Here is a 25345-nt window from a genome sequence, read left to right on the forward strand (position 1 = left end):
TACCTTGAGGAGATACTTCAATTTCTCCAGGACATGACAGACAATGAAAACGAGACCAGTGAAACAAGAAGTGACGCAAGGCAGCTGTACATATGCATGTTGAGTTACGATTTTCTGATTTTGCTGGATTTTGGAACAAAATACTCATTCCCATTGACCGTATTCAAAAAAGGCTGCAGGACCCTAGCATGAACTTCCACGATGCTGCTCTGGATTTGAAAGCCCTTCAAGAACATTTTTATGACAAAAGAGAAGTGTTGATCAGTGAGTCATTCGAAGAAGGAGTCGGTCTCTGTCAAGAATGGAATATTAAAGTTGAAGGACGTCAGAGACGAAAGAAAGGAATGGCTGATGAGAACTCGAGAGACACTGGGTTGGGTTAACAGCTAAGGAGGAAATGGAAAGAGTCATGAAGGGAACACTCGACCGTCCTCACAGAGAAATGGACAAAAGGTTCGCTCCTTTGCATGACACTGACGCCAACTTTGGGTTCCTTCTCGACGTCGAGGGACTGTGTTACGGCGCCGACAGGAATGACCTAAAGAAGAAGTGCGAAAATTTGGGCGAATTGTACAGCTCTGATGTTGATGGACAGCAGCTACAGGAAGAAATTTTGGATTGCAGAATGTTGCTATCAAGGCAGGTCAACATGAAAATAACAAAACCTGAAGAGCTTCTTGAATTTATTGTTCAGTATGGAGATGAGAGCATCTTCCCCAATCTTCGCATTGCTATTCAGATTATGCTAACCATCGCAGTTTCCATCGCCAGCTGTGAGAGATCACTCAGCAAGTTAAAACTAATACTTTCGTATTTGAGAGCCTCCATGGGTCAAGGCAGACTCTGTGATCTTGCTCTGCTGAATGTGGAAAGAGAAGAAACTGAAAAAAAATTGACTTTGATCACATCATAGACCAATTTGCATCAGTGAAAGCCAGGAAGGTGCGGTTATAGTTTTCATGTCGTGCAATAATTCGTTAATTAAAAGATTAACGAGCTTGACCTGTATTTTTGGGCTGATATTATGGTAAAGTTATCTAAAAGATGGGTGTCAGATGTTTGGACTGGGGCGCAATTTCAGTGCTTGCCATAGGTGCTATTCTCCGTAGATACGCCCCTGCCAAGAGGGGACGGAGAGTGGAAGGGTGGAGGGGAGTTGCATTCCTCTTAAAATTACGGACTCTTTTAAATATTTAGGTATTATTATCACCAAAAGTCACAGAGACCTTTACAGAGCTAATTTGGTTCCTTTAGTGGATTTTATGAAGCAATTATTTTGTAGGTGGAATCCACTTACACTTCCGTTAGCTGGTCGAATTCAAGCAGTTAAGATGATGATTTTACCAAAATTCTTATACGTATTTCAATATATTCCTATTTTTAAAATTTTTTTAACAAAGAAGTTTTTTTGATCAGGTTAATTCTATTATTTCATCTCTTTTGTTTGGAATAATAAAAGACCAAGAATTGGAAAAGATCATTTACAAAAATTAAAAGAGGATGGAGGTCTTGCTCTGCCTAATTTAAGAATGTACAATTGGGCTGTTAATATACGTTATATGTGTTCCTGGTTATATTGGGCTGATAAAAATGAACGACCACCTTGGGCTGATTTGGAATTGAAAGCTGTGAAACAGCTTTACTTAACCTCGTTATTAGGAGCTTCATTACCTGTACAACTGGCCAAAATTTCTAATCTAAATTTATATCCTATGATTAAGCAGTCATTACGAATTTAGTACCAGTTTCGTAATTTTTTTTAATCTCAAAAAATTTAACCTTCTTAGTTTAATTTATCAAAATTATTTATTTAAAGCTTCATTAAGTGATCCTACCTTTCTTCTTTGGAGGAATAAAGGAGTCTATTCCTTCATGGATCTGTTTCAAGAAGGCCAATTGATGTCTTTTGAGAAATTAGTTGCTAAATACTCTCTCTTGTACTCTCATTTCTTGCAATATCTTCAAGTCAGACATTTCTTACAAGAATATTTAAGTGATTTTCTATATATACAGGATTCTGACCTGTTAGACATTATTTTAAAAATGAACCCTTTAGTGAAAGGTTTTATTGGGAAAATTTATAATTTACTGTTACAACAGTACAAATACCCTTCACTTAGGATTAAGCAAGATTGGGAAAGAGAGCTTAACATGACCTTGATAACAGAGGATTGGTTGCGAATTTTGAAGTTGGTTAACTCTTCTTCGATGTGTGCCAGTCACTCTTCAATTCAATTTAAAGTTGTACATTGTTACTATTTGACAAAGGACAGACTGTCTAAAATGTTTCCTAATGTTGATAGTCAGTGTGATAGATGTAAAAAGATGTAGGAAAGACATCCTTGCCATAGAGGGAGTACAAAGAAGGTTCACCAGATTGATTCCTGGGATGGCAGGACTTTCATATGAAGAAAGACTGGATGAACTGGGCTTGTGCTCGTTGGAATTTAGAAGATTGAGGGGGGATCTGATTGGAACATATAAAATCCTAAAGGGATTGGACAGGCTAGATGCAGGAAGATTGTTCCCGATGTTGGGGAAGTCCAGAACGAGGGGTCACAGTTTGAGGATAAAGGGGAAGCCTTTTAGGACTGAGATTAGGAAAAACTTCTTCACACAGAGAGTGGTGAATCTGTGGAATTCTCTGCCACAGGAAACAGTTGAGGCCAGTTCATTGGCTATATTTAAGAGGGAGTTAGATATGGCCCTTGTGGCTACGGGGGTCAGGGGGTATGGAGGGAAGGCTGGGGCCGGGTTCTGAGTTGGATGATCAGCCATGATCATAATAAATGGCGGTGCAGGCTCGAAGGGCCGAATGGCCTACTCCTGCACCTATTTTCTATGTTTCTAAAACTGAGACAGCTACATTGACACATATGTTTTGGTCGTGTTCTGTATTGAAACATTTTTGGAAATGTATTTTCTCTACAATTTCTAAAGCTTTAAAAATTAATTTACAACCTAATAAATTGACAGTTTTGTTCAGTATAATCCCTCAATATATTCACGGTATTTCTACATCAGACCAATATGTAATTACATTTGTCACATTATTGGCCAGAAGGGCTATTTTATTGAAATGGAAAGATGTCTCTGCTCCCACTTTGATACAATGGTTCTCTCAGGTGATGCTATGTCTTAGTTTGGAGAAAATCAGAAGTCGAACTTTTGATCCTCGATTTGTCTTTGAGAAAAGGTGGGATTCTTTTGCCCACTACTATCATCTGATTTGAGTTAATTAAGATGGTTTCCTTCTGATTCTTCTTTAAATGGATTTGAGTTGGCAGATTGATGTTTTTCGTTTATGGAAGCTTGTATGGCGTATAGTTCCTGGTTTTTTTTTTTGTTTTAGTTAGTAGGGGTTCTTTTTTCCCTTCTTTCTTTTTTCCAAAAAAAATTCTTAACACTTTAATTTTTCTTATTATTATTGATATATTGTTTAGCTTTGTTAATCAGTTATTTGGTCATTTAATTCCTCATTGTACATATTGACATGTTGACTTGATTACTTTCATGTACTTTTGTTGATCTTCAATAATAATTAATATAAAAAATTTTTAAATGAAAATGAGACGAGAGCACCTGATGCAGGGAGCGAACGAGGGGAGGGAGAGTGAGTGGATGGATTTGAGGGGGCGGGCCGAGAATGTGTGGAACAGGATATGGAGGGATTGAGGGAGAGGCGAGGATGTGAGTTTAGAGGAGCAATTGCAGATGGGTAGGGTTTTCGGCAGAGGGAGCTGTATAGAGGGATATGGAGGGAGCATGGAGAGGGTTGATGGGTAGGGAGGGGCGTGGAGAAAGAGGGGTGCGGAGAGCAGGTTGGAGGGTGGTAGGAGGGGTGACGTTCAGTGTAATTGTGGAAAGGGGGTAGGGCAGGATCCGCTGGGCAGAGAGCAGGGAGGAGAGGTGCCCGGTGGCCAGGGTGGTGGTGAGTGTGTTGGAAAGGAAAAAGGAGGGGCCAAGTGCATACCTGTCTCGTAGTAGTCATAGACCTTCACGTAGGCATCCTGAAGATTCTCCACCACAAAGTCCCGGTGAAGGGGAACGGACACTTGTATAGACGAGAGCTTGTCCATCTGCAGGGCGAGTGGTGGGTTGGGAATTTACCATGAGATCTCTTCGCAACGTCCCCTGCTCCCGCAATGCCCAGGCGTCCCCTCTCCCAAGCCGAAGCAGATTAGGGACTCACCTCTGGAATGTACATCACCAAGTGGCCGCCCTCTGTCTCTATCTTACTGATACGAGGATGGTGCGTAATCTGTAGCAGAGAAAAGTAATTATAATGATCAAACATTAGTTTGTTTTTATATATTCTCGAACCGCTCCCCCCCAATCCATCCACTCCCTCTCCCTCCCCTCATTCGCTCCCTGCATCATGCCTTCTCATCTAACTCCCCTCCACCCCTCCACTCTCTGTCCCCTCCTGGCTGGAGCCCGGCTGTGAACATAAGAACACAAGAAATAGGAGGGGTCGGAGTAACCCTTAATTCCCCTACAACGCAAAAACCTATCCAACCTTGTCTTAAGTATATTTACTGAGCAGCCTCCCCTGCTTCATTGGGCAGAGAATTCCACAGATTCACCACTCTCTGGGGAAAAACATTTCCTTGTCATCTCCGTCCTAATCTACTCCCCCGAATCTTGTGGCAATGTCCCCTACTTCTGGTCTTACCTCCCAGTGGAAACAATTTTCCTGCCTCTATCTTATCCATCCCTTTCATAATTTTATATGTTTCTACAAGATCTCCTGTCATTCGTCTGAATTCCAGCGAGTACAATCCCAGGCGACTCAATCATCTCCTCATAGTCTAACCCCACCCCCCCACTCCCTGTGAACCTCCTCTGCACTGCCTCCAAAGTCAGTATATCCTTCTAGGTAGTGTGGAGGAGCAGAGGGATCTGGGGGTACATGTCCACAGATCCCTGAAAGTTGCCTCACAGGTGGATAGGGTAGTTAAGAAAGCTTATGGGGTGTTAGCTTTCATAAGTCGAGGGATAGAGTTTAAGAGTTGCAATGTAATGATGCAGCTCTATAAAACTCTGGTTAGGCCACACTTGGAGTTCTGTGTCCAGTTCCGGTCACCTCACTATAGGAAGGATGTGGAAGCATTGGAAAGGGTACAGAGGAGATTTACCAGGATGCTGCCTGGTTTAGAGAGTATGCATTATGATCAGAGATTAAGGGAGCTAGGGGTTTTACTCTTTGGAGAGAAGGAGGATGAGAGGAGACATGATAGAGGTGTACAAGATAATAAGAGGAATAGATAGAGTGGATAGCCAGCACCTCTTCTCCAGGGCACCACTGCTCAATACAAGAGGACATGGCTTTAAGGTAAGGGGTGGGAAGTTCAAGGGGGATATTAGAGGAAGGTTTTTTACTCAGAGAGTGGTTGGTGCGTGGAATGCACTGCCTGAGTCAGTGGTGGAGGCAGATACACTAGTGAAGTTTAAGAGACTACTAGACAGGCATATGGAGGAATCTAAGGTGGGGGCTTCTATGGGAGGCAGGGTTTGAGGGTCAGCAAAACATTGTGGGCCGAAGGGCCTGTACTGTGCTGTACTATTCTATGTTCTATGTTCCTCAAGTCAGGAGTCCAGAACTGCACACAATACTCCAGGTGCAGCCTCACCAGTTCCCTACACATGGTATTGGGGGCAGAGTACTGACATAGATTGAAAATTGGCTGGCTGACAGAAAACAAAGAGTAGCGATTAACGGGTCCCTTTCGGAATGGCAGGCGGTGACCAGTGGGATACCGCAGGGTTCAGTGCTGGGACCGTAGCTGTTTACAATATATATTAATGATTTAGATGAGGGAATTAAAAGTAACATTAGCAAATTTGCCGATGACACACGATGACATGAGAATGCAGGGTGACTTGGACAGGTTGGGTGTGTGGGCAGATGCGTGGCAGATGCAGTTTAATGTGGATAAATGTGAGGTTATCCACTTTGGTGGTAAGAACGGGAAGGCAGATTATTATCTAAATGGAGTCAAGTTAGGAAAAGGGGAAGCACAACGAGATCTAGGTGTTCTTGTACATCAGTCACTGAAAGCAAGCATGCAAGTACAGCAGGCACTGAAGAAAGCTAATGGCATGCTGGCCTTCATAACAAGGGGAATTGAGTATAAGAGCAAAGAGGTCCTTCTGCAGCTGTACAGGGCCCTGGTGAGACCACACCTGGAGTACTGTGTGCAGTTTTGGTCTCCAAATTTGAGGAAGGACATTCTTGCTATTGAGGGAGTGCAGCGTAGGTTCACAAGGTTAATTCCCAGGATGGCGGGACTGTCATATGTCGAAAGATTGGAGCGACTGGGCTTGTATACTCTGGAATTTAGAAGGCTGAGAGGGAATCTTATTGAAACATATAAGATTATTGAGGGATTGACACGCTGGAGGCAGGAAGCATGTTCCCGCTGATGGGTGAGTCCAGAACCAGAGGCCACAGTTTGAGAATAAGGGGTAGGCCATTTAGAACGGAGTTGGGGAAAAACTTTTTCACCCAGAGAGTGGTGGATATATGGAATGCTCTGCCCCAGGAGGCTGTGAAGGCCAAGTCTACGGATGCTTTCAAGAAAGAGATGGATAGAGCTCTTAAAGATAGCGGAATCAAAGGTTATGGGGATAAGGCAGGAACTGCATACTGATTGTGGATGATCAGCCATGATCACAGTGAATGGCAGTGCTGGCTCAAAGGGCCGAATGGCCAACTGATGTACCTATTGTCTATTGTCTATACAGTTGCAGCATAACCTCCCTGCTCTTAAGTTCAATCCCTCTAGCAATGAAGGCCAACGTCCCACTCGCCTTCTTGACAGCCTGCTGTGCCTGCAATCCAACCTTTTGCGATTCATGCACAAGCACTCCCAAGTCCGTCTGCACAACAGCACGCTGCAATTTTTGACCATTTAAATAATCATCTGATCTTCCATTTTTCCTTCCAAAGTGAGTGATCTTGCATTTACAAACATTGTACTCCGTCTGCCAAACTGTCGCCCTCTCACTGAACTTATCTGTATCTCCCTGCAGGCTCACCGCATCCCCTGCACAATTTGCTTTGCCACTCAGTTTAGTGTCATCAGCAAACTTAGACACACTACAGTTGGCCGCCTCCTCCAGATCGTTAATATATACCATAAAGGAACAGGGTTGGTAACCCCATCCCATACGATCCCAGAGCTATGGAAACACCAACGGGACCTCTGAAGATCACACCCCTGTTCGAGGAAGGGATCTATCCTGGGGACAGGCTGAAAGAGTGGCTCAGGGCAGTGAACTCTCGCGAGCTACTGTCCACTGCCTGAGCGAGGGGCTGAGCTAACTATCGAAAGATGGGTTTTGACTTGGTCGCATGAAAGTCAAAACATACCATGGACTGCATCAATTTTCGTCAACACGAAGCCTGCAGCGTCACGACGTGTCTTTGAAGTGTGGGAAAGTCCTGGGAGATACACTTAAGGTACAGGATACCCTTAAAGTTAACCTCCAGGTTGAGTCAGTAGTGAAGAAGGTGAATGCAATGTTGGCACTCATTTCTAGAGGAATAGAGTATAGGAGCAGTTGAGGCTCTATAAGGCGCGGGTGAGACCTCACTTGGAGTGCTGTGGGCAGTTTTGGTCTCCTTATTTAAGAAAGGATGTGCTGACGTTGGAGAGGGTACAGAGAAGATTCACTGGAATGATTCCGGGAATAAGAGGGTTAACATATGAGGAGCGTTCGTCCGCTCTTGGACTGTATTCCTTGGAGTTAAGAAGAATGAGGGGAGACCTCATAGAAACATTTCGTATGTAAAAGGCATGGACAGAGTGGATGTGGCAAAGTTGTTTCCCATGATGGGGGAGTCTAGTACGAGAGGGCATGACTTAAGGATTGAAGGGCGCCCATTCAGAACGGAGATGCGAAGAAATTTTTTTAGCCAGAGAGTGGTGAATGTATGGAATTTGTTGCATACATTCTCCCATCCCCATTGATGATGCAAAGATCATTGCCAGAGGCTCAGCAATCTCCTCCCTCGCCTCCCACAGTAGCCTGGGGTACATCTCATCTGGTCCTGGCAATTTATCCAACTTGACGCTTTCCAAAAAGCTCCAGCACATCCTCTTTCTCTGTTCCTGTGCACGGTTCTAACTCCATAATCAAGTTCTCAGACGACACCATGGTGGTTGGCCTGATCAGAGGGGACGACGAGAAAGCCTACAGGGACAAGGTCCAGCAGCTGGCAGCGTGATGTGCCAACAACCTGGCCTTTAACACCCAGCAGACCAAGGAGATCATTGTGGACTTCGGGTTTGCAAGGAGCCACACTCACGTCCCCATCTACATCAACGGAGCTGTACTGGAACGTGTATCAAGCTTCAAATTCCTTGGTGTCCACATTTCCGAGGATCTCACCTGGTCCCTGAACTCCTCCATCCTGATCAAAAAGGCACAACAGCGCCTTTATTTCCTGCGGAGCATCAAGAAAGCTCATCTCTGTCCCAGGATACTGATGGACTTTTACCGCTATACCATTGAAAGCATACTCACCAACTACATCTCAGTGTGGTATGGCAATTGTCCCGTATCGGACCGCAAAGCACTCCAGCGTGTGGTGAAAACTGCCCAGCGCATTATTGGCACTCAACTGCCCATTATTGAGAACATCTACCATAAATGCTGCCTGGGCAGGGCGAATAGCATTATCAAGGATGCATCTCACCCTAACCATGGACTTTTTACTCTCCTCTCATACAGTAGGCACCACAGGAGCCTCTGCTCCCACACCAGGAGGCACAGGAAGAGCTTCTTCCCTGAGGCTGTGACCATGCTGAAACTCCCATCACAGCGCTAAGCAGTATTGCACCTATATTGTACTGTCTCAGTACTTTTATATTTGTGTGCCGTAGCACTTACTTTTTATTCACAGTTATTTTGTAAATAACACTATTCTTTGCATCTCTGGTTAGATACTAACTGCATTTCATTGGCTTTGTATCTGTACTCAGCACAATGACAACAAAGTTGAATCTAATCTATCTAATCTAATTTCTTAATATCTACATGCTCAAGCTTTTCAGTCTGCTGAAAGTCATCATTACAATCACCAAGATCCTTTTCCATTGTGAATACTGAAATAAAGTATTCATTAAGTACCTCTGCTATTTCCTCCGGTTCCATACACACTTTCCCACTGTCACACTTGATAAGTTCTATTCTTTCACGTCTTCTCATGGCCCCTTCTGGCTCTCCTAATTTCCTTCTTAAGCTCCTTCCTATTAGCCTTATAATCTTCTAGATCTCTAACATTTCCTAGCTCTCTGAACCTTTTGTAAGCTTTCTTTTTCTTCTTGACTAGATTTATTACAGCCTTTGTACACCACGGTTCCTATACCCTACCATCCTTTCCCTGTCTCATTGGAACGTACCTGTACAGAACTCCACACAAATATCCCCTGAATATTTACCACATTTCTTCCCTACTTTTCCCTGAGAACATCTATTTCCAGTGTAAGCCTCCAATGTCCTGCTTGATAGCCTCATAATTCCCCTTACCCCAACTAAATGCTTTTCTAACTTGCCTGTTCCTATCTCCCTCCAATGTTATTGTAAAGGATACAAACGCAAGGAATTCTGCAGATGCTGGAAATTCAAGCAACGCACATCAAAGTTGCTGGTGAACGCAGCAGGCCAGGCAGCGTAAAGGAGACAGAATTATGATCACCATCTCCAAAATGCTCTCCCACTGAGAGACCTGACACCTGACCAGGTTCATTTCCCAATACCAGATCAAGTACAGCTTGTTCAGCAGGCCAGGCAGCATCTATAGGAAGAGGTACAGTCGACGTTTCGGGCCGAGACCCTTCGTCAGGCCTAACTGAAAGAAGAGATAGTAAGAGATTTGAAAGTGGGAGGGGGAGGGGGAGATCCGAAATGATAGGAGAAGACAGGAGGGAGAAGGAATGGAGCTAAGAGCTGGGAAGTTGATTGGCAAAAGGGATATGAGAGGATCATGGGACAGGAGGCCTAGGGAGAAAGAAGTAATAAATAAATAATGGATGGGGTACGAGGGGGGAGGTGGGGCATTAGCGGAAGTTAGAGAAGTCAATGTTCATGCCATCAGGTTGGAGCCTACCCAGACGGAATACAAGGTGTTGTTCCTCCAACCTGAGTGTGGCTTCATCTTGACAGTAGAGGAGGCCGTGGATGGACATGTCAGAATGGGAATGGGACGTGGAATTAAAATGTGTGGCCACTGGGAGATCCTGCTTTCTCTGGTGTTCAGCAATATGGTCTCCCAGTCTGCGTCGGGTCTCGCCAATATATAGAAGGCCACATCGGGAGCACTGGATGCAGTATATCACTCCAGCCGACTCACAGGTGAAGTGTCGCCTCACCTGGAAGGACTGTCTGGGGCCCTGAATGGTGGTGAGGGAGGAAGTGTAGGGGCATGTGTAGCACAGTACAGCTTCTCCTCTTGTAGGCTTATCTACATATTGTGTCAAGAAACCTTCCTGGACACACCTAACAAACTGCACCCCATCTAAACCCCTCACTCTAGGGAGATGCCAATCGATATTTGGGAAATAAAAATCTCCCATCGTGACAACTCCCTCATTATTACACCTTTCCAGGACCTGTTTCCCTATCTGCTCCTCGATATCCCTGTTACTATTGGGCTGCCTATAAAAAACACCCAGTAAAGTTATTGCCCCTACCTGTTCCTAACCTCTACCCACAGAGACTCCGTAGACAATCCCTCCATGACGTCCACCTCTTCTGCAGCTGTGACACGATCTCTGATCAGCAGTGCCAAGCCCCCACCTCTTTTGCCTCCCTCCCTGTCCTTCCTGAAACATCTAAAACCCGGCATTTGAAGTAACCAATCCTGTCCCTGAACCATCCAAGCCCACTACATCATATCTCCAAGTACTGATCCACGCTGTAAGCTCATCCACTTTGTTCGCAACGCTCCTTGCATTAAAATAGACACATCTCAAACTTTCGGTCTGAGCGCGTCCCTTCTCTATCACCTGCCTATCCTCCCTCTCACAGTGTCTCCAAGCTTTCTCTATTTGTGACCCAACCTCCTCTTCCCCAGTCTCTTCAGTTCAGTTCCCACCACCCCCAGACAATTCTTGTTTGTGATGGGGGGGGCGTCTTACAAAGAAACCCCCTGATGGACAAAATCTGGTTCATAGGGGATTGGTGGGACAGAGTGGGGAGAGGTCAGCAAGGGCCGGTTTTCCACCCGCACTCCCTAATCCACAGCTCGGGCCAGGAGCAGCTGGGACAAACCCTCTCTTCACCTGAGCAGAGTACCCGGACAGCATCTTCACATCCACAATAACCATGTTGGAGATGGCACGAGGCCCCACGTACCTAAGGGAGAGACGGACAGAAAGCAGCCACAATCAGAGAGGAAAACACAGAGGGTTTATTTTCCCGAGACTCACACACAGCAAATGCCACTGGGATCAGGGGAAACACGGCCAGGGACGCACGGTTGGGATCGAGTGAAATCACTCCCAGGGGGACAGACAGGATATCGGGAATCACGCCCAGGGACACACGGTTGGGATCGAGTGAAATCACTCCCAGGGGGACAGACAGGATATCGGGAATCACGCCCAGGGACGCACGGTTGGGATCGAGTGAAATCACTCCCAGGGGGACAGACTGGATATCGGGAATCACACCCAGGGACACACGGTTGGGATCGAGTGAAATCACTCTCCAATCACAACACCGATCCTCTCCCACACGGATCCCTCTCATCGCGATGGGAACGGGAGCCCCGGCGCCCCCACCTTCCTCCCCGCTCCCGCTCTGGACCCGTCCCGCACTCACGTTACGTTAATGTTGATGGTGCCTGCGATGGGGCCGTCATCAGATCTCTTCATCTTGGCCGAGAGCAGGAAGGCGGCGTCGTGACGTTTGGGAAGGATGTTGTATCGCAGTATGGTCTGAGGGGACAGAGTGCGTGGAGGGACGGTTACCGCAGGCTACAGATGGCTCCCCTGTGCCACCATCTCTCCTCCCTGTGTCCTGCCCCTCCCTCATTCCTTCTCCCTCCCCCAGCTCACTGTATCCCACCCTCTCCTTCCCCTCTCATCCTGATCTCTCCTATAATCATCTATCCTCCCTCATTCCTCGCTCCTCTTCCTTCTTCCCCTCCACTCCCACTCCATTCTCCATCTCTCCCTCCTTCTCTTTCCTCCCTCCCCTCCGCCCTGCTCTTTCACCTTCACACGTCCCTCTATCCCCCCCAACCTTCCTAACCGTATCTCTCTCTATCCCCTCCTTCCCTCTCTCCTCTGTTCTGCTGTTCCTTCTCTCACTATCCCCTCCCTCACCATCTCTTTATTCCCTTCCTCGTTCCCTCCTTCTGTCCTCTCCAGCCTTCCCCTCCAACTGCTGACCCCTTCCTCATCTCTCCACCTCCTTCCTCCCTCCTTTCCTCTCTTCCCTCCATCCTGCTGTCCCCTCCCTCCCCCACACTCATCTCTCCATCTCCTTCCCTCCCCTGGTCCCCCTCTCTGTTGCTTCCTTCCCTGTCTGTCCTCCGTCCTCACCTCCTTCCCTCTTTGTCGCCTCTCCCACCCTCATCTCTTTATCTCCTTCCTCCCTCCCTCCCTCTCCCCTCCATCTTGGTGTCTCCTCCGTCTCTCTGTCCTCCCCCTCACCCTCGTCTCTCTGTCCCCTTCCTCCCTTCCTCCCTGTCCCCTACCTTTCTCCCTCTCTCTGTATCCCTTCCCTCACCCCGTCCCTCTATCCCCTTCCTCCATCCCTCTTCATCCTCACTATTCCTCCTGCAAGCTTGCTCTGTCCCTTCCCTTCCCTCTTTCCCTCTCCCCCTTGTCTACCCTCCCCTCAGCCCATTGATCCAACATCTTGTACTCTTGTTCCCACCGTTCTACACTCCCTACCATTCACTTAATCCCTCCATCCTCCATTTAACCCTGCCTCCAACCCGCCACTCCCTCCTCACTCACTCATTCCACTCACCCCTCCTTCTTCTCATGCCCCATCAGTCATCACCAGCTGCCTCGCAGTGAAGCCAGAGGTTAGAAGGTGCCCTCCGCTCAGTAAGGCCAGGCCTTCCTCCCCACGATCTCAACAGCTATTCCCCCTGACACCTGAATCCTCAGATCCGTTACAGAGGGAGGACGGGTGTAGGGAAGAAGCAGAGTTGGAGGGAAAAGGAGAGGAGGCAGTTGGGATGATGGAAAGCTTAAACCTTCATCAATCGAAGTACTGAGTAGAGGAGATGGGATGTTTTGTTGAAGTTGTGAAGGACATTGTTGAGCCTGTTTGTGCATGGTAGAGGAGGAGAGGTTTGTGGTGTTGAGGCATATCAGGATGGATAAATCCCCAGGGTTTGACAAGGCCTTCCCTCAGACCCTACGGGAGGCAAGTGCAGAAATTGCCAGGGCCCTAGCGCAGATAATCAAACCATCCTTGGCGACAGGTGAGGTACCGGAGGATTGGAGGATAGCCAGTGTTGTTCCACTGTGTAAAAAAAAGGTCTAAAAATAAACCAGGAAATGACAGGCCGGTGGGCAAGTTATTGGAAGGGTATTCTAAGGGACTGGATATTTAAGTGTTTGGATAGTTAGCAGCTGATTAAGGATAGTCAGCATGGTTTCGTGCATGGTAGGTCATGTCCAACTAAAAAAAAGTTACCAGTTGAGAAAGTTACCAGGAAAGTGGATGAAGGCAAGGCAGTGAATATTGTCCACATGGACTTGAGCAAGGAATTTGACAAGGTCCTACATGGGGGTTGGTCAAGAAGGTCCAGCAAGATGGCATTTGAGATGAGGTAGTGAATTGGATTAGACATTGGCTTTGCAGGAGAAGCCAGCGAGTGGAAGTAGACGGTTGTCTCTCTGACTGGGGGCCTGTGACTAGTGGAGTGCCGCAGGGATCGGTGCTGGGTCCGTTGTTGTTTGTCATTGATATTAGTGATCTGGGTGATAATGTGGTTGACTGGATCAGAACATTTGTGGACGGACACCAAGATTGGGGGTGCAGTGGTCAGCAAGGAAGACTATCAGAGCTTGAAGTGGGATCTGAACCAGCTGGAAAAATGGGCTGAAGAATGGTGATGGAATTTAATGCAGACAAGAATGATGTGCTGTACTTTGGTAGGACAAACCAGGGTAGGTGAACGGGAGGTCACTGAGGAGTGTGGTGGGATCTGGGACTACTGGTCCATAATTCATTGAAAGTGACGTCACTGGTTGATAGGGTGGTAAAGAAAGCTTTTGGCACATTGGCCTTCATGAATCAAAGTATTGAGTACAGGAGATGGGACGTTATGTTGGAGCTGTATAAGACTTTGGTGAGGCCTAATTTGGAGTGTTGTGTGCAGTTTTGGTCACCTACCTACAGGAAAGATATAAATAAGTTTGAAAGGGTGCAGAGAAAATTTACAAGGATGTCACCAGGTCTGGGGGAACTGAGTTATAGGGAAAGATTGAATAGGTTAGGACTTTATTCCCTGGAGTGTAGGAGAGTGGGGGAGATTTGACAAGAGGTATACCATCCAAGTTGTGCTCTTTCCTTGTGACTGCCATCAGGAAGGAGGTACAGGAGCCTCAGAACTCACACCACCAGGTTGAGGAACAGTTATTACCCCTCAACCATCAGGAAGGAGGTACAGGAGCCTCAGGACCCACACCACCAGGTTCAGGAACAGTTATTACCCCTCAACCATCAGGAAGGAGGTACATGAGCCTCAGGACCCACACCACCAGGTTCAGGGACAGTTATCACCCCTCAACCATGAGGAAGGAGGTACAGGAGCCTCAGGACCCACACCACCAGGTTCGGGGACAGTTATTACCCCCTGAACTATCAGGAAGGAGGTACAGGAGCCTCAGGACCCACACCACCAGGTTCAGGAATAGTTTTTACCCCCTCAACCATCAGGAAGGAGGTACAGGAGCCTCAGGACCCACACCACCAGGTTCGGGGACAGTTATTATCCCTCAACCATCAGGCTTCTGAACCAGAGGGGATAACTTCACTTGCCCTATCATTGAAATGTTCCCACAACCTATGTACTCACTGTTAAGGACTCTTCAACTCATTCTCAATATTTGTTGTTTATTTATTTCTCGTCATTATTTCTTTCTTTGTGTCTTTGCAGAGTTTGTTGTCTTTTGCCCTGTGGTTGAACGCCCAAGTTCCTGCGCTCTCTCGTTGATTCTGTTATGGTTTTTTATTGTATTATGGTTTTACAGAGTATGCCTGCAAGAAAATGAATCTCAGGGCTGTATCTGGTAATAAATTTACTTTGAACTTTGATTCACAAGGGGTATAGATTGGGTAAATAAAAGCAGGCTTTTTGCCACTGGGGTTGGGTGGGACTAGAACGCGAGGGCATGGGTTAAGGGTGAAGGGTGAGAAGTTTAGGGGGTGGGCGAGAGTGGGGAATGAGCTGCCAAGGCAGGTGGTGGATGCAAGCTCGATTTCAATATTTAAGAGAAGTTTGTTTAGGCACATGGATGGGAGGCGTGTGGAAGGCTATGGTCCCAGTGCAGGTCAATGGGAGTAGGCAGATTAAATGGTTCAGCATGGACTAAATGGGCTGAAGAGTCTGTTTTTGTGCTCTGGCACTATACGTCCATGGAGGAAAAAGGGAAGAGGACCAGGAAGGAAGGAGGAGAGGGGGAGTTGGACCGAAGAAGATAGGGCAAGGGAGGAAAGAAGGAGGGGGAGACTTGATAGGATGGCGAAAGGAGGGAGGGGTCAGTTGGGCAGTAGGAGAGGGAGAGGGAAGGGAGGAAGGGAGGAGTTGGAGAAGTGAGGAGGGAAAGTGAGAGGGAGACAGAGTGTGGGAGGAACGGAGAGAGCAGGGAGCTGAGCTGGGGTGGTTAAAGAAAGGAAAGGAGAGGGCTTAGAGAGAGAGGGAGGGAGGGATCAGGGAAGAGTTGGGGTGGAGGGGAGGGGGACAGTTGAGGGTGGAGAAGGAAGATGGACAGGATGGAGAGAAGGGGGTTCGGAGGGAGGGAGGGGATGTGCGGAGAGAAGGAGAATGAGGGAACTCGCCTGCAGTAACAGACAGCTGCTCCCGCTGACGAGGGCAGTGTAGTCTCCGGGGACGTCCTGCAGCGTCTCGGTCTGAAGTACCAGCTGGTTGGAGGCGTCCAGCTGGATTTCCCGGCTGGAGCCCTTCTTGCCGGTCAGGGTGACCCGCCCCTGGGGGTCCGAGACGTGGGTCAGGCTCCCGTAGAGTGAGAGAGCATGAAGCGCCACCACGGTGTCCTGGGGTGGAGAAAGCAGACGCCGTGACAAATGAAGAACAGGCCACTGTGCTCACCCTACCCCACCCGACATCGACCCGGGAATACGGACCAGGAACCCAAAGTCAGGGAATCCAGCGGCCCTTGAGCGCCGAACAAGAAAACGGCACAGGAACGGAGACCAGGAAAACGTCGCGGGAACGTGGGCCGGGGAAACCCAACTCCCCTTCCCAGGGAACACTCCAAACTCTTCACGTTCCCTCCAGTTCCCCTTCCCTGGTCACCACCTCCATTGCCCAGCCTCCCCTCCCCTCCCTTTCCATCTCCTAACTCAACCCCTCCCTCCCTCTACCCCTCCAATCCTCACCCCGCCCCTCCATCTCGCTCCCCCTCCCCCAACCCCCCCTCGTCCACCCCGTTGCCACACCCACCTGGGTAGAGGCGAAGCCCCCGTATGCGTTTCTTTGCCGGACCAGCCAGCCGACGATGGATGTGCCCTGCTGCAGGTCTGCGGGGCTCACGTGGGGCTGGGACAGGAGGGCGAGGAGGACGTAGGCCGTCATCTCCACCTCAGCCGAGGGAGCCCTCCACCAGTACCAGTTGAACTCCTGATCCTTTTCCCTGGCCTCCGGTTTCCTCGTCCAGTGCCTCATTCCATCTGTGCGGTGAGGGGGATTGGTCATGGTGGGCGGTGGGGAGGGGGGGAGGTCCAATGCCATGATGTCCGAGGGTTGAAAGGAGGGTGGAGGATCACAAAAGTCCAAGGTCACAGAGTGTAAGGCTTAACGCGGTCCAAGTTGAGAATGAGAGGTAAGGAGAGGAGGGTTTAGAGAATGGTTCAGTGGAGGAGCAGGGAAGAGGGTTGAGGGTTGAGGCGCAGTATTTAGGAGGAGGGCTGAAGTTAGGGAGGAGGATTGGGGAGGTGCAAGAGGAGGGAGGAGTGTTGAGGGTTGAGGGTGTAGGGAGGGAAGAAGAGGGTTGAAGCAATGGGAGATTGGGGAGGATTAATAGGAGGGTGGAGGGTTGAGGGTGGGTGGAGGGGAGGAGAGAAGAGGAAGACCGAGGTGGTGGAGTTGGACTGGTGAGGGTAAAGAAGAGGGAAGAGTGTTGAGGGTTGAGGGTGAAGTAGGGCAGGAAGAGGAGGGTTGAGGCAATGTAGGGTTGAGGAGGGAGGATGGCTAAGGCTGTAGCAATGGAGGAGGATTTAGGAGTCGTTAGAGGACGGCAGAGAGTCGACAGTTGGGGAGAGTGAAGTGGAGGTGAGCTGAGGGGGAGGGGTGCCACTGAATGTCCCTCACCTTTCTTGATGGCCAGCCCCTCCAGCTTCTTGAGGAGCCAATCCCTCGAGGTGTCGTCCCCTGCCAGGGTGAAGGTGTAGGCGAGAAGCGCTAGAGTGTAGGTGTTGTTCACTGTCTCCATCTGCTTCCTCAGGCAAGCGAGAGAAGTCTCCAGCACAGTCGTCTGGACAGAGAGACAGTCAGACATTCCCAGAAAATGCCTCCCAGTCCTTGCACCCCAGCAAGACACCCTCCTTCCACTCAGACAGGTAACTCTCTCTTCCGGATACACTCTGTTTGTTGTCCTGTCCAAATACCCTTCAGCCCCTCCAAAGACCCTTCACACAAACACCTCTTCCTTCTCCACGTTTATCTTAAATCCCTCAGGTACCCCACACACTCCGCAAATACTTTCATCCACTTCCCAAATCCGTCTCACCTGCCCCAAATAAACCACATCACGTTCACAACACCCTCCACACATCCCCCAGAGCCTCACTCACTCGCCACATAACCCTTGCCCTCTCCTAATATCCATCAAATCCTCCAAAAATGCCCCTTAAACACAAATGTCCTGCAAGCCTTTCAAAGACCACCCACCCTCTGCACAGATACCCCTAACACTAACAAAGTTGCCCAAGCCCTCAAAATTTCCCTCACACACTCCAAACACAGCTCTAAACCTCAGCTCCAAATGTGTCTTACACATGATCCCATCCTCCCGTAATCAGCCAGCACCCATCATACACACTGTGAACACCTCCAGCGTCCTCCAGAGCTGTCCAATATTCATCAGCCATTGCAAATAACCCCCAATCTCAATGTTGCACACGCCCTGAAAACTCCCCAAATACTAATGTCCTGGAACAGGCTCCTCAATAGCCCCTCCCACAAAATTCTAATGTCCGCCAGTCCCTCCCAATGTGCCTCAGTTACCCGAGATTCCTGTAAATCAACTGCATTTACCACTCATTTCATCTCAGTGGTCCTACACCCACCACCAATGGTTGATCACTCATCACCAATTATCTATCACCCACCACCAATGGTCTATCACTTACCACCATTGGTTTATAACTGATCACCAATAGTCTATCACTCACCACCTCTGGTCTATAACTCACCATTGATGGTCTATCACTCACCACCAATGGTCTATTACCCACCATCAATGGTCACCCAACACCAGTGGTCTATCACCCATCGCTAATGGTCTATCACTCACTACCATCGGTCTAGAACTCACCACTAATGGTCTATCACTCACCACCAATGCTATATCATCTGCCAATGGTCTATCATCCACCACCAATGGTCTATCACTCACCAATGGTCCATCGCTCATAGAAACATAGAAACATAGAAAATAGGTGCAGGACTAGGCCATTCGGCCCTTCGAGCCTGCACCGCCATTCAGTATGATCATGGCTGATCATCCAACTCAGAACCCTGTACCTGCCTTCTCTCCATACCTCCTGATCCCTTTCCACAAGGGCCATATCTAAATCCCTCTTAAATATAGCCAATGAACTGGCCTCAACTGTTTCCTGTGGCAGAGAATTCCACAGATTCACCACTCTCTGTGTGGAGAAGTTTTTCCTAATCTCGGTCCTAAAAGGCTTCCCCTTTATCCTCAAACTGTGAGACTTCCCCAACATCGGGAACAAATTCTGGACTTCCCCAACATCAGGAACAAATGGTCACCAAGTCATCACCAATGGTCTATCACCCAACAGAAATGGTCTATCACCCACCAATGGTCTAGTGCTCACCACCAACTGTCTATCACCCACCACCAATTTACCCAAAACCAATGGTCTGTCACCAACCAATCGTCTATTACCCACCACCAATGGTCTATCATTCACCAATGGTCTATCACTCATCACCAATGGTCTATCTCTCACCTATGGTCTATCGCTCACCACCAATGGTGTATCACCCCATCAGTGGTCTATAACCCACCACTAATTGTCTATCACCCACCACTAGTTTACCCAACACCAATGGTTTTTCACTCACCAGTGGTCTATCACCCACTGCCAATGATCTATCACCCCCAACCAATTGTCTATTACCCACCACCAATGGTCTATCATTCGCCACCAATGGTCTATCACCCCCCAACAATAGTCTATCACTCACCAATGGTCTATCACTGCCCACCAGTGGTCTATCACCCCATCAATGTTCTATCACTCACCAATGGTCTATCACCCACCAGCAATGGTCTATCACCCACCACCAATTGTCTATCATTCACCACCAATGGTCTATCACCCCTAATCAATGGTCTCTCACCAATGGTCTATCACCCAACACCAATGGTCCATCACCCGCCCCCTACCAATGGTGTATCACCCGCCAGCAATTGTCTATCACCCACAACCAATGCTCCATCAGCCCCCACCAATGGTCTATCACCCTCCCCCACCAATCACCACCAATGGTCCATCACCACCAATAGTCCATCACTCACCAATGGTCTTTCACCTGCCATCAATGCTCTATCAGATTCCACCAATGGTCTATCACTCACTATGGTCTATTACACATCACCAATGGTCTATCACTCACCAATGGACCCTCACCCACTACCTATGGTCTATCATCTCCCAATAAGGGTCTATCACCTTACAGGAATGGTCTATCACCCACCACCAATGGTCCATCACTCATCAATGGTCCTTCACCTAGCATCAATGGTCTGTCACCCACCACCAATGGTCTGTCACCCACCACCAATGGTCTGTCACCCACCACCAATGCTCTATCACTCACACATCAATTGTCTTTCAACTAACAATTGTCTATCATTCACCAATGGTCTATCACTCACACATCAATGGTCTTTCACCTAACAATTGTCTATCACTCACCACCAGTTGTCTATCCTGCACCAGCAATGGTCTATCACCAAATGAAAAATGATCCATCACTCACTCCCCAGGGCTCTCATTCTCTCCTGACATCCAAAACTGCCAATTTGCCTGTTGCTCCTCCCAATGCCTTTTCAACCTCACTGCATCCATCTTATTGTCCTTCCCACCACCCTGCGACCCCACTGTTGCAACTCACCGAGAACCCTGTAGGCTGAGTCTCCGCCGTAGTTTCCTCTGGAAGCACAAGAGCACAGCGGAGAAGTAAGACTTGTCAGCACGGGTGGGGTCGGTTTCAACCCAGGCCCAGGTCCCGTCAGGATGGTGGGGCAGGCCCTGGACTGGGTCAGTTGCAGGGCCAGGGTTTACAAAGGGTTAGGCAGGCCCTGGTGGTGGGCACGGAGGGTAGGCCATCCACAGAGCCTATGGTAGGTAGAATGGGACAAGCCGAGTTCAGAGGCTACAGAGGATGGGGCAGGTGCAGGCTATGAGCAATGGAGTGTGAGGCAGGGCAGGCTGGATTGGACAGGCCCAAGGCCACGGACAGTGGGAGGGATGTCAGGGCATCCCAGGCCTGGGTCAGCGTGGGTGGGATATTTCCAGGTCGAGGCACAGGTACGTCAGGCATGTCCAGGGTGTGGTGTGCGGAAAGTGAGACAGGGCCCAGGCTAGGATAAAAACTGTGTGTGCCATTCTCTCACGTGGCCCAGAGTCAGAATAAGTGCGAGTACTTCCCTCGGGGAGGGTAAAACAGGGCCGAGCTGACAACATGAGGAAGAAGGTCAAGCCGGGCGAGGGGATTCATCACTAACCTGCCCCATTGCTAGGAGAGTCAAAGCTCAATAGTTCCTGAGTCTTCTTGTAAACTGTATCAGCCTAGAAGGAGACCGACGAGATAGTGATTGAGGGGTCAACTTCCCGTACGGCTCTACACACCTCCTGCCCACATCCTTGTTCAGACGTTTCCTCTCCCTTTTACTCCCTCCAGTTTCCCCACCTCTTTTCCGTCTACCCCTCCACCTCTCCCATTTCTACTCTCCCACACTTCTCTCCTCTCCCCTCCCTCTTTCTCTCCATCTCTCCGACCTTTACTTTCTCCAATTTCCTCTCGCAACTCTACCTTCTCCATCTCCCTCTCTCCATTTCCCTCTCCCTCTCCCATCTCTACCCTCTCCCCTTCCTCTCCTGTCTCTATCCACCTCCCTCTCTCTTACATCTCTACCTTCTCCATCTCCTTCTCTCCATTTCCCTCTCCCTCTCCCATCTCTACCCTCTCCCCTTCCTCTCCTGTCTCTATCCACCTCCCTCTCTCTTACATCTCTACCTTCTCCATCTCCTTCTCTCCATTTCCCTCTCCCTCTCCCATCTCTACCCTCTCCCCTTCCTCTCCTGTCTCTATCCACCTCCCTCTCTCTCTTACATCTCTACTTTCTCCACCTCCCCCTCTCCCTCTCTTGTTTCTACCCTACCCTCACCCTTCTCCATCCCTCTCACCCTCTCGCTCGTTCCTCTACCGTCTCATTCTCCTTGTCACTCTCTCCATTTCCTCTCTCCCTCCCCTCTCCCCTCCCTCTCACTTCCCTCTCCCCTCCCTCTCACTTCCCTCTCCCTCTCTATCTGTCCCACACCCCCCTCCCCTCTCCCTCACCCCCTCATCCTTCTCTCACACTCTCTCCTGCACTCCCTTCTCCATCTCTCTTGCTTGCCAGCTCCCTCTCCTCTCCCCATCTCCGTCTCCATCTCTCTCTTCCTCTCCCTCCACTTCACCGTCCCCTCCCTCTTCTAACTCCATCTCCCCCTCCCCTCTCCCTCCACCTCTCCCACACCTCCCCCTCCTTGCCTCTCCCGCTCTCACCCCACTCCTTGCCAACCCCTTTATTCAGTTTCCTCCATTTCCCCAACTCTCCTTGTCTCATCCGCACAACTGCATTCCCATTCCTCCTCCCAGTCCATCTCCTTTCCCCTCCGCCTGACCCAGCCCCTCCCTGGCGTTTTTACCGCCTCTGTTCTGCCCCGGCCTTACTGACCATACTGGGACTCAGCCTTTGTAACTCGAGGAGAGCAGTGGTGACGTAGGCCGAAAGGGAGATGGAATCATCAACGCCGCCCTGGGGATAAAGGGGACATTCAGATTTGTTATATCTGCTGCTTCTGTCATTCCCTCTTCAGCACCTCCCACAGCAAACCCCCCCGCCCCTCCGACAGCATTCCCTCATTCCCCCCCTTCCACAGGGCTCCAGCCTTGTCCCTTCCCACAGTACTCCTTCCTCACCACCTCCTACAGTGCTCTCCCCTCAACTCCTCCCACAACGTTCCCTCCTCATCACCTCCCACAGTGTGGAAGCTTTAGAGAGGGTGCAGAGGAGATCCACCAGGATCCTGCCTGGATTAGAGAGGGTGCAGAGGAGATGCACCAGGATGCTGTCTGGATTAGAGAGGGTGCAGAGGAGATTCGCCAGGATGCTGCCTGGATTAGAGAGGGTGCAGAGAGATTCACCAGGACGCTGCCTGGATTAGAGAGGGTGCAGAGGAGATTCACCAGGACGCTGCCTGGATTAGAGAGGGTGCAGAGGAGATTCACCAGGATGCTGCCTGGATTAGAGAGGGTGCAGAGGAGATTCACCAGGATGCTGCCTGGATTAGAGGAGATCCACCAGGATGCTGCCTGGATTAGAGAGGGTGCAGAGGAGATTCACCAGGACGCTGCCTGGATTAGAGAGGGTGCAGAGGAGATCCACCAGGATGATGCCTGGATTAGGGAGGGTGCAGAGGAGATTCACCAGGGTGCTGTCTGGATTAGAGAGGATGTAGAGGAGATTCACCAGGATGCTGCCTGGATTGGAGAGGGTGCAGAGGAGATTCACCAGGATGCTGCCTGGATTAGAGAGGATGCAGAGGAGATCCACCAGGATGCTGCCTGGATTAGAGAGGGTGCAGAGGAGATTCACCAGGATGCTGCCTAGATTAGAGGGGGTCCAGGTGGAGGACAGTGATTCGATGGAGCAAGGTGCAGAGGTCGACTGAGGATCGGTGAATATGGCTTATGAAAGGTTTGGGCTCCAACTTGTGCACATTTGACTGTTTAATTATAATAAAACCATAAGACATGGGAGCAGAATTAGGCCATCCGGCCCATCGAGTCTGCTCCACCATCCAATCATGGCTGATCCTTTTTTTTTCATCTCCTCCTCAAACCCAGTTCTCGGCCTTCTCCCTGTAACCTTTGATGCCATGTCCAATCAAGAACCTATCAATGTCTGCCTTAAATACACCCAACAACCTGGCCTCCACAGCTGCCTGTGGCAACAAATTCCACAAATTCACCACCCTTTCGTTAAAGAAATTTCTCTGCTCCTCTGTTTTGAAAGGGCGTCCCTTTATCTTGAGGCTGTGTCCTCTTGTCCTGGACTCTCCCACCATGGGAAACATTGCTTTCTCATCTACTCTGTGTCGGCCTTTCAACATTCTAAAGGTTTCAATGAGATCCCCCCCTCATCCTTCTGAATTCCAGCGAGTACAGACCCAGAGGAATCAAACGTTCTTCCTATGATAATCCTTTCATTCCTGGAATCATCCTTGTGAGCCTCCTCTGGACCCTCTCCAATGCCAGAACATCTTTTCTCAGATGAGGTGCTCAAAACTGTTCACAATACTCAAAGTGAGGCCTCACCAGTGCTATATAAAGCCTCAGCATCACATCCCTGCTCTTGTATTCTAGACCTCTTGAAATGAATGCTAACGTGGCATTTGCCTTCCTCACCACCAACTAAACCTTCAAATTAAACTTCAGGGTATTCTGCACAAGGACTCCCAAGTCCCTTTGCATCTCAGATTTCTGGATTTTCTCCCCACTTAGAAAAAAATCAGCATGGTTATTTCTACTATTAAAGTGCATGACCATGCATTTCCAACATTGTATTTAATTTCCCACTCTTTTGCCATTCTCCTAATCTGTCTAAGTCCTTGTGCATCCTACCTGTTTCCTCAACATTACCTGCCCCTCCACCAATCGTCATATCATCTGCAAACTCGGCAACAAAGCCATCTATTCCATCATCTAAATCATTGATATGCAGCATAAAAAGAAGTGGTCCCAACACCGACCCCTGTGGAACACCACTAGTCACTGGCAGTCAACCAGAAAAGGATCCTTTTATTCCCACTCGCTGCCTCCTACCAATCAGCCAATGCTCTAACCATGATAGTAACTTTCCTGTAATACCATGGGCTCTTAACTTGGTAAGCAGCCTAATCTGTGGCACCTTGTCAAAGGCCTTCTGAAAGTCCAAATGTATAACATCCACTGCATCCCCTTTAACTATCCTACGTGGGCCCTTTTTGTTTTTTTTTTTAAGAAACATAGAAAACCTACAGCACAATACAGGCCCTTCGGCCCACAAAGTTATGTTGAACATGTCCCTAGCTTAGGAATTACTAGGATTACCCATAGCCCTCTATTTTTCTGAGCTCCACGTACCTATCCAAAAGTCTCTTAAAAGACCCTATCGTATCCGCCTCACCACCGTTGCTGTCAGCCCATTCCACGCACTCACCACTCTCTGAGCAAAAAACTTACCCCTGACATCTCCTTTGTACCTACATAGAAGCACCTTAAAACTGTGTCCTCTCGTGCTAATCATTTCAGCCCTGGGAAGAAGCCTCTGACTATCCACACGTCCAATGCCTCTCATCATCTTGTACACCTCTATCAGATCACCTCTCATCCTCCGTCGCTCCAAGGAGAAAAGGCTGAGTTCACTCAACCTACTCTCATAAGACATGCTCCCCAATCCAGGCAACATTCTTGTAAATCTCCTCTGCACCCTTTCTATGGCTTCCACATCCTTCCTGTAGTGAGGCGACCAGAACTGAGCACAGTACTCCAAGTGGGATCTGACCAGGGTCCTATATAGCTGCAACATTACCCCTCGGCTCCTAAATTCAATTCCACGATTGA

At 48.8% G+C, this 25345-nt stretch overlaps 1 protein-coding gene across 3 annotated transcripts in view; it reads right to left on the reverse strand.

The window, feature by feature from the left end:
* LOC140207356 (alpha-2-macroglobulin-like) overlaps positions 1-25345 on the reverse strand; it is a 127795-nt gene that overhangs the window by 10211 nt on the left and 92239 nt on the right. For all 3 annotated transcript variants that reach the window (XM_072275908.1, XM_072275906.1, XM_072275907.1), the window contains exons 22-31: positions 22416-22496; positions 21201-21264; positions 20588-20625; positions 17531-17693; positions 16664-16890; positions 16039-16254; positions 11833-11948; positions 11292-11364; positions 4193-4261; positions 3974-4079 (exon numbers count right to left, since the gene is read on the reverse strand). In XM_072275908.1, the coding sequence (XP_072132009.1) occupies positions 3974-4079; positions 4193-4261; positions 11292-11364; positions 11833-11948; positions 16039-16254; positions 16664-16890; positions 17531-17693; positions 20588-20625; positions 21201-21264; positions 22416-22496 (1153 nt within the window). The remainder of the gene's footprint in view (positions 1-3973; positions 4080-4192; positions 4262-11291; positions 11365-11832; positions 11949-16038; positions 16255-16663; positions 16891-17530; positions 17694-20587; positions 20626-21200; positions 21265-22415; positions 22497-25345) is intronic.

Source organism: Mobula birostris, chromosome 13, assembly GCF_030028105.1.
Source record: "Mobula birostris isolate sMobBir1 chromosome 13, sMobBir1.hap1, whole genome shotgun sequence".
NCBI classification, from domain to species: Eukaryota; Metazoa; Chordata; class Chondrichthyes; order Myliobatiformes; family Myliobatidae; genus Mobula; species Mobula birostris.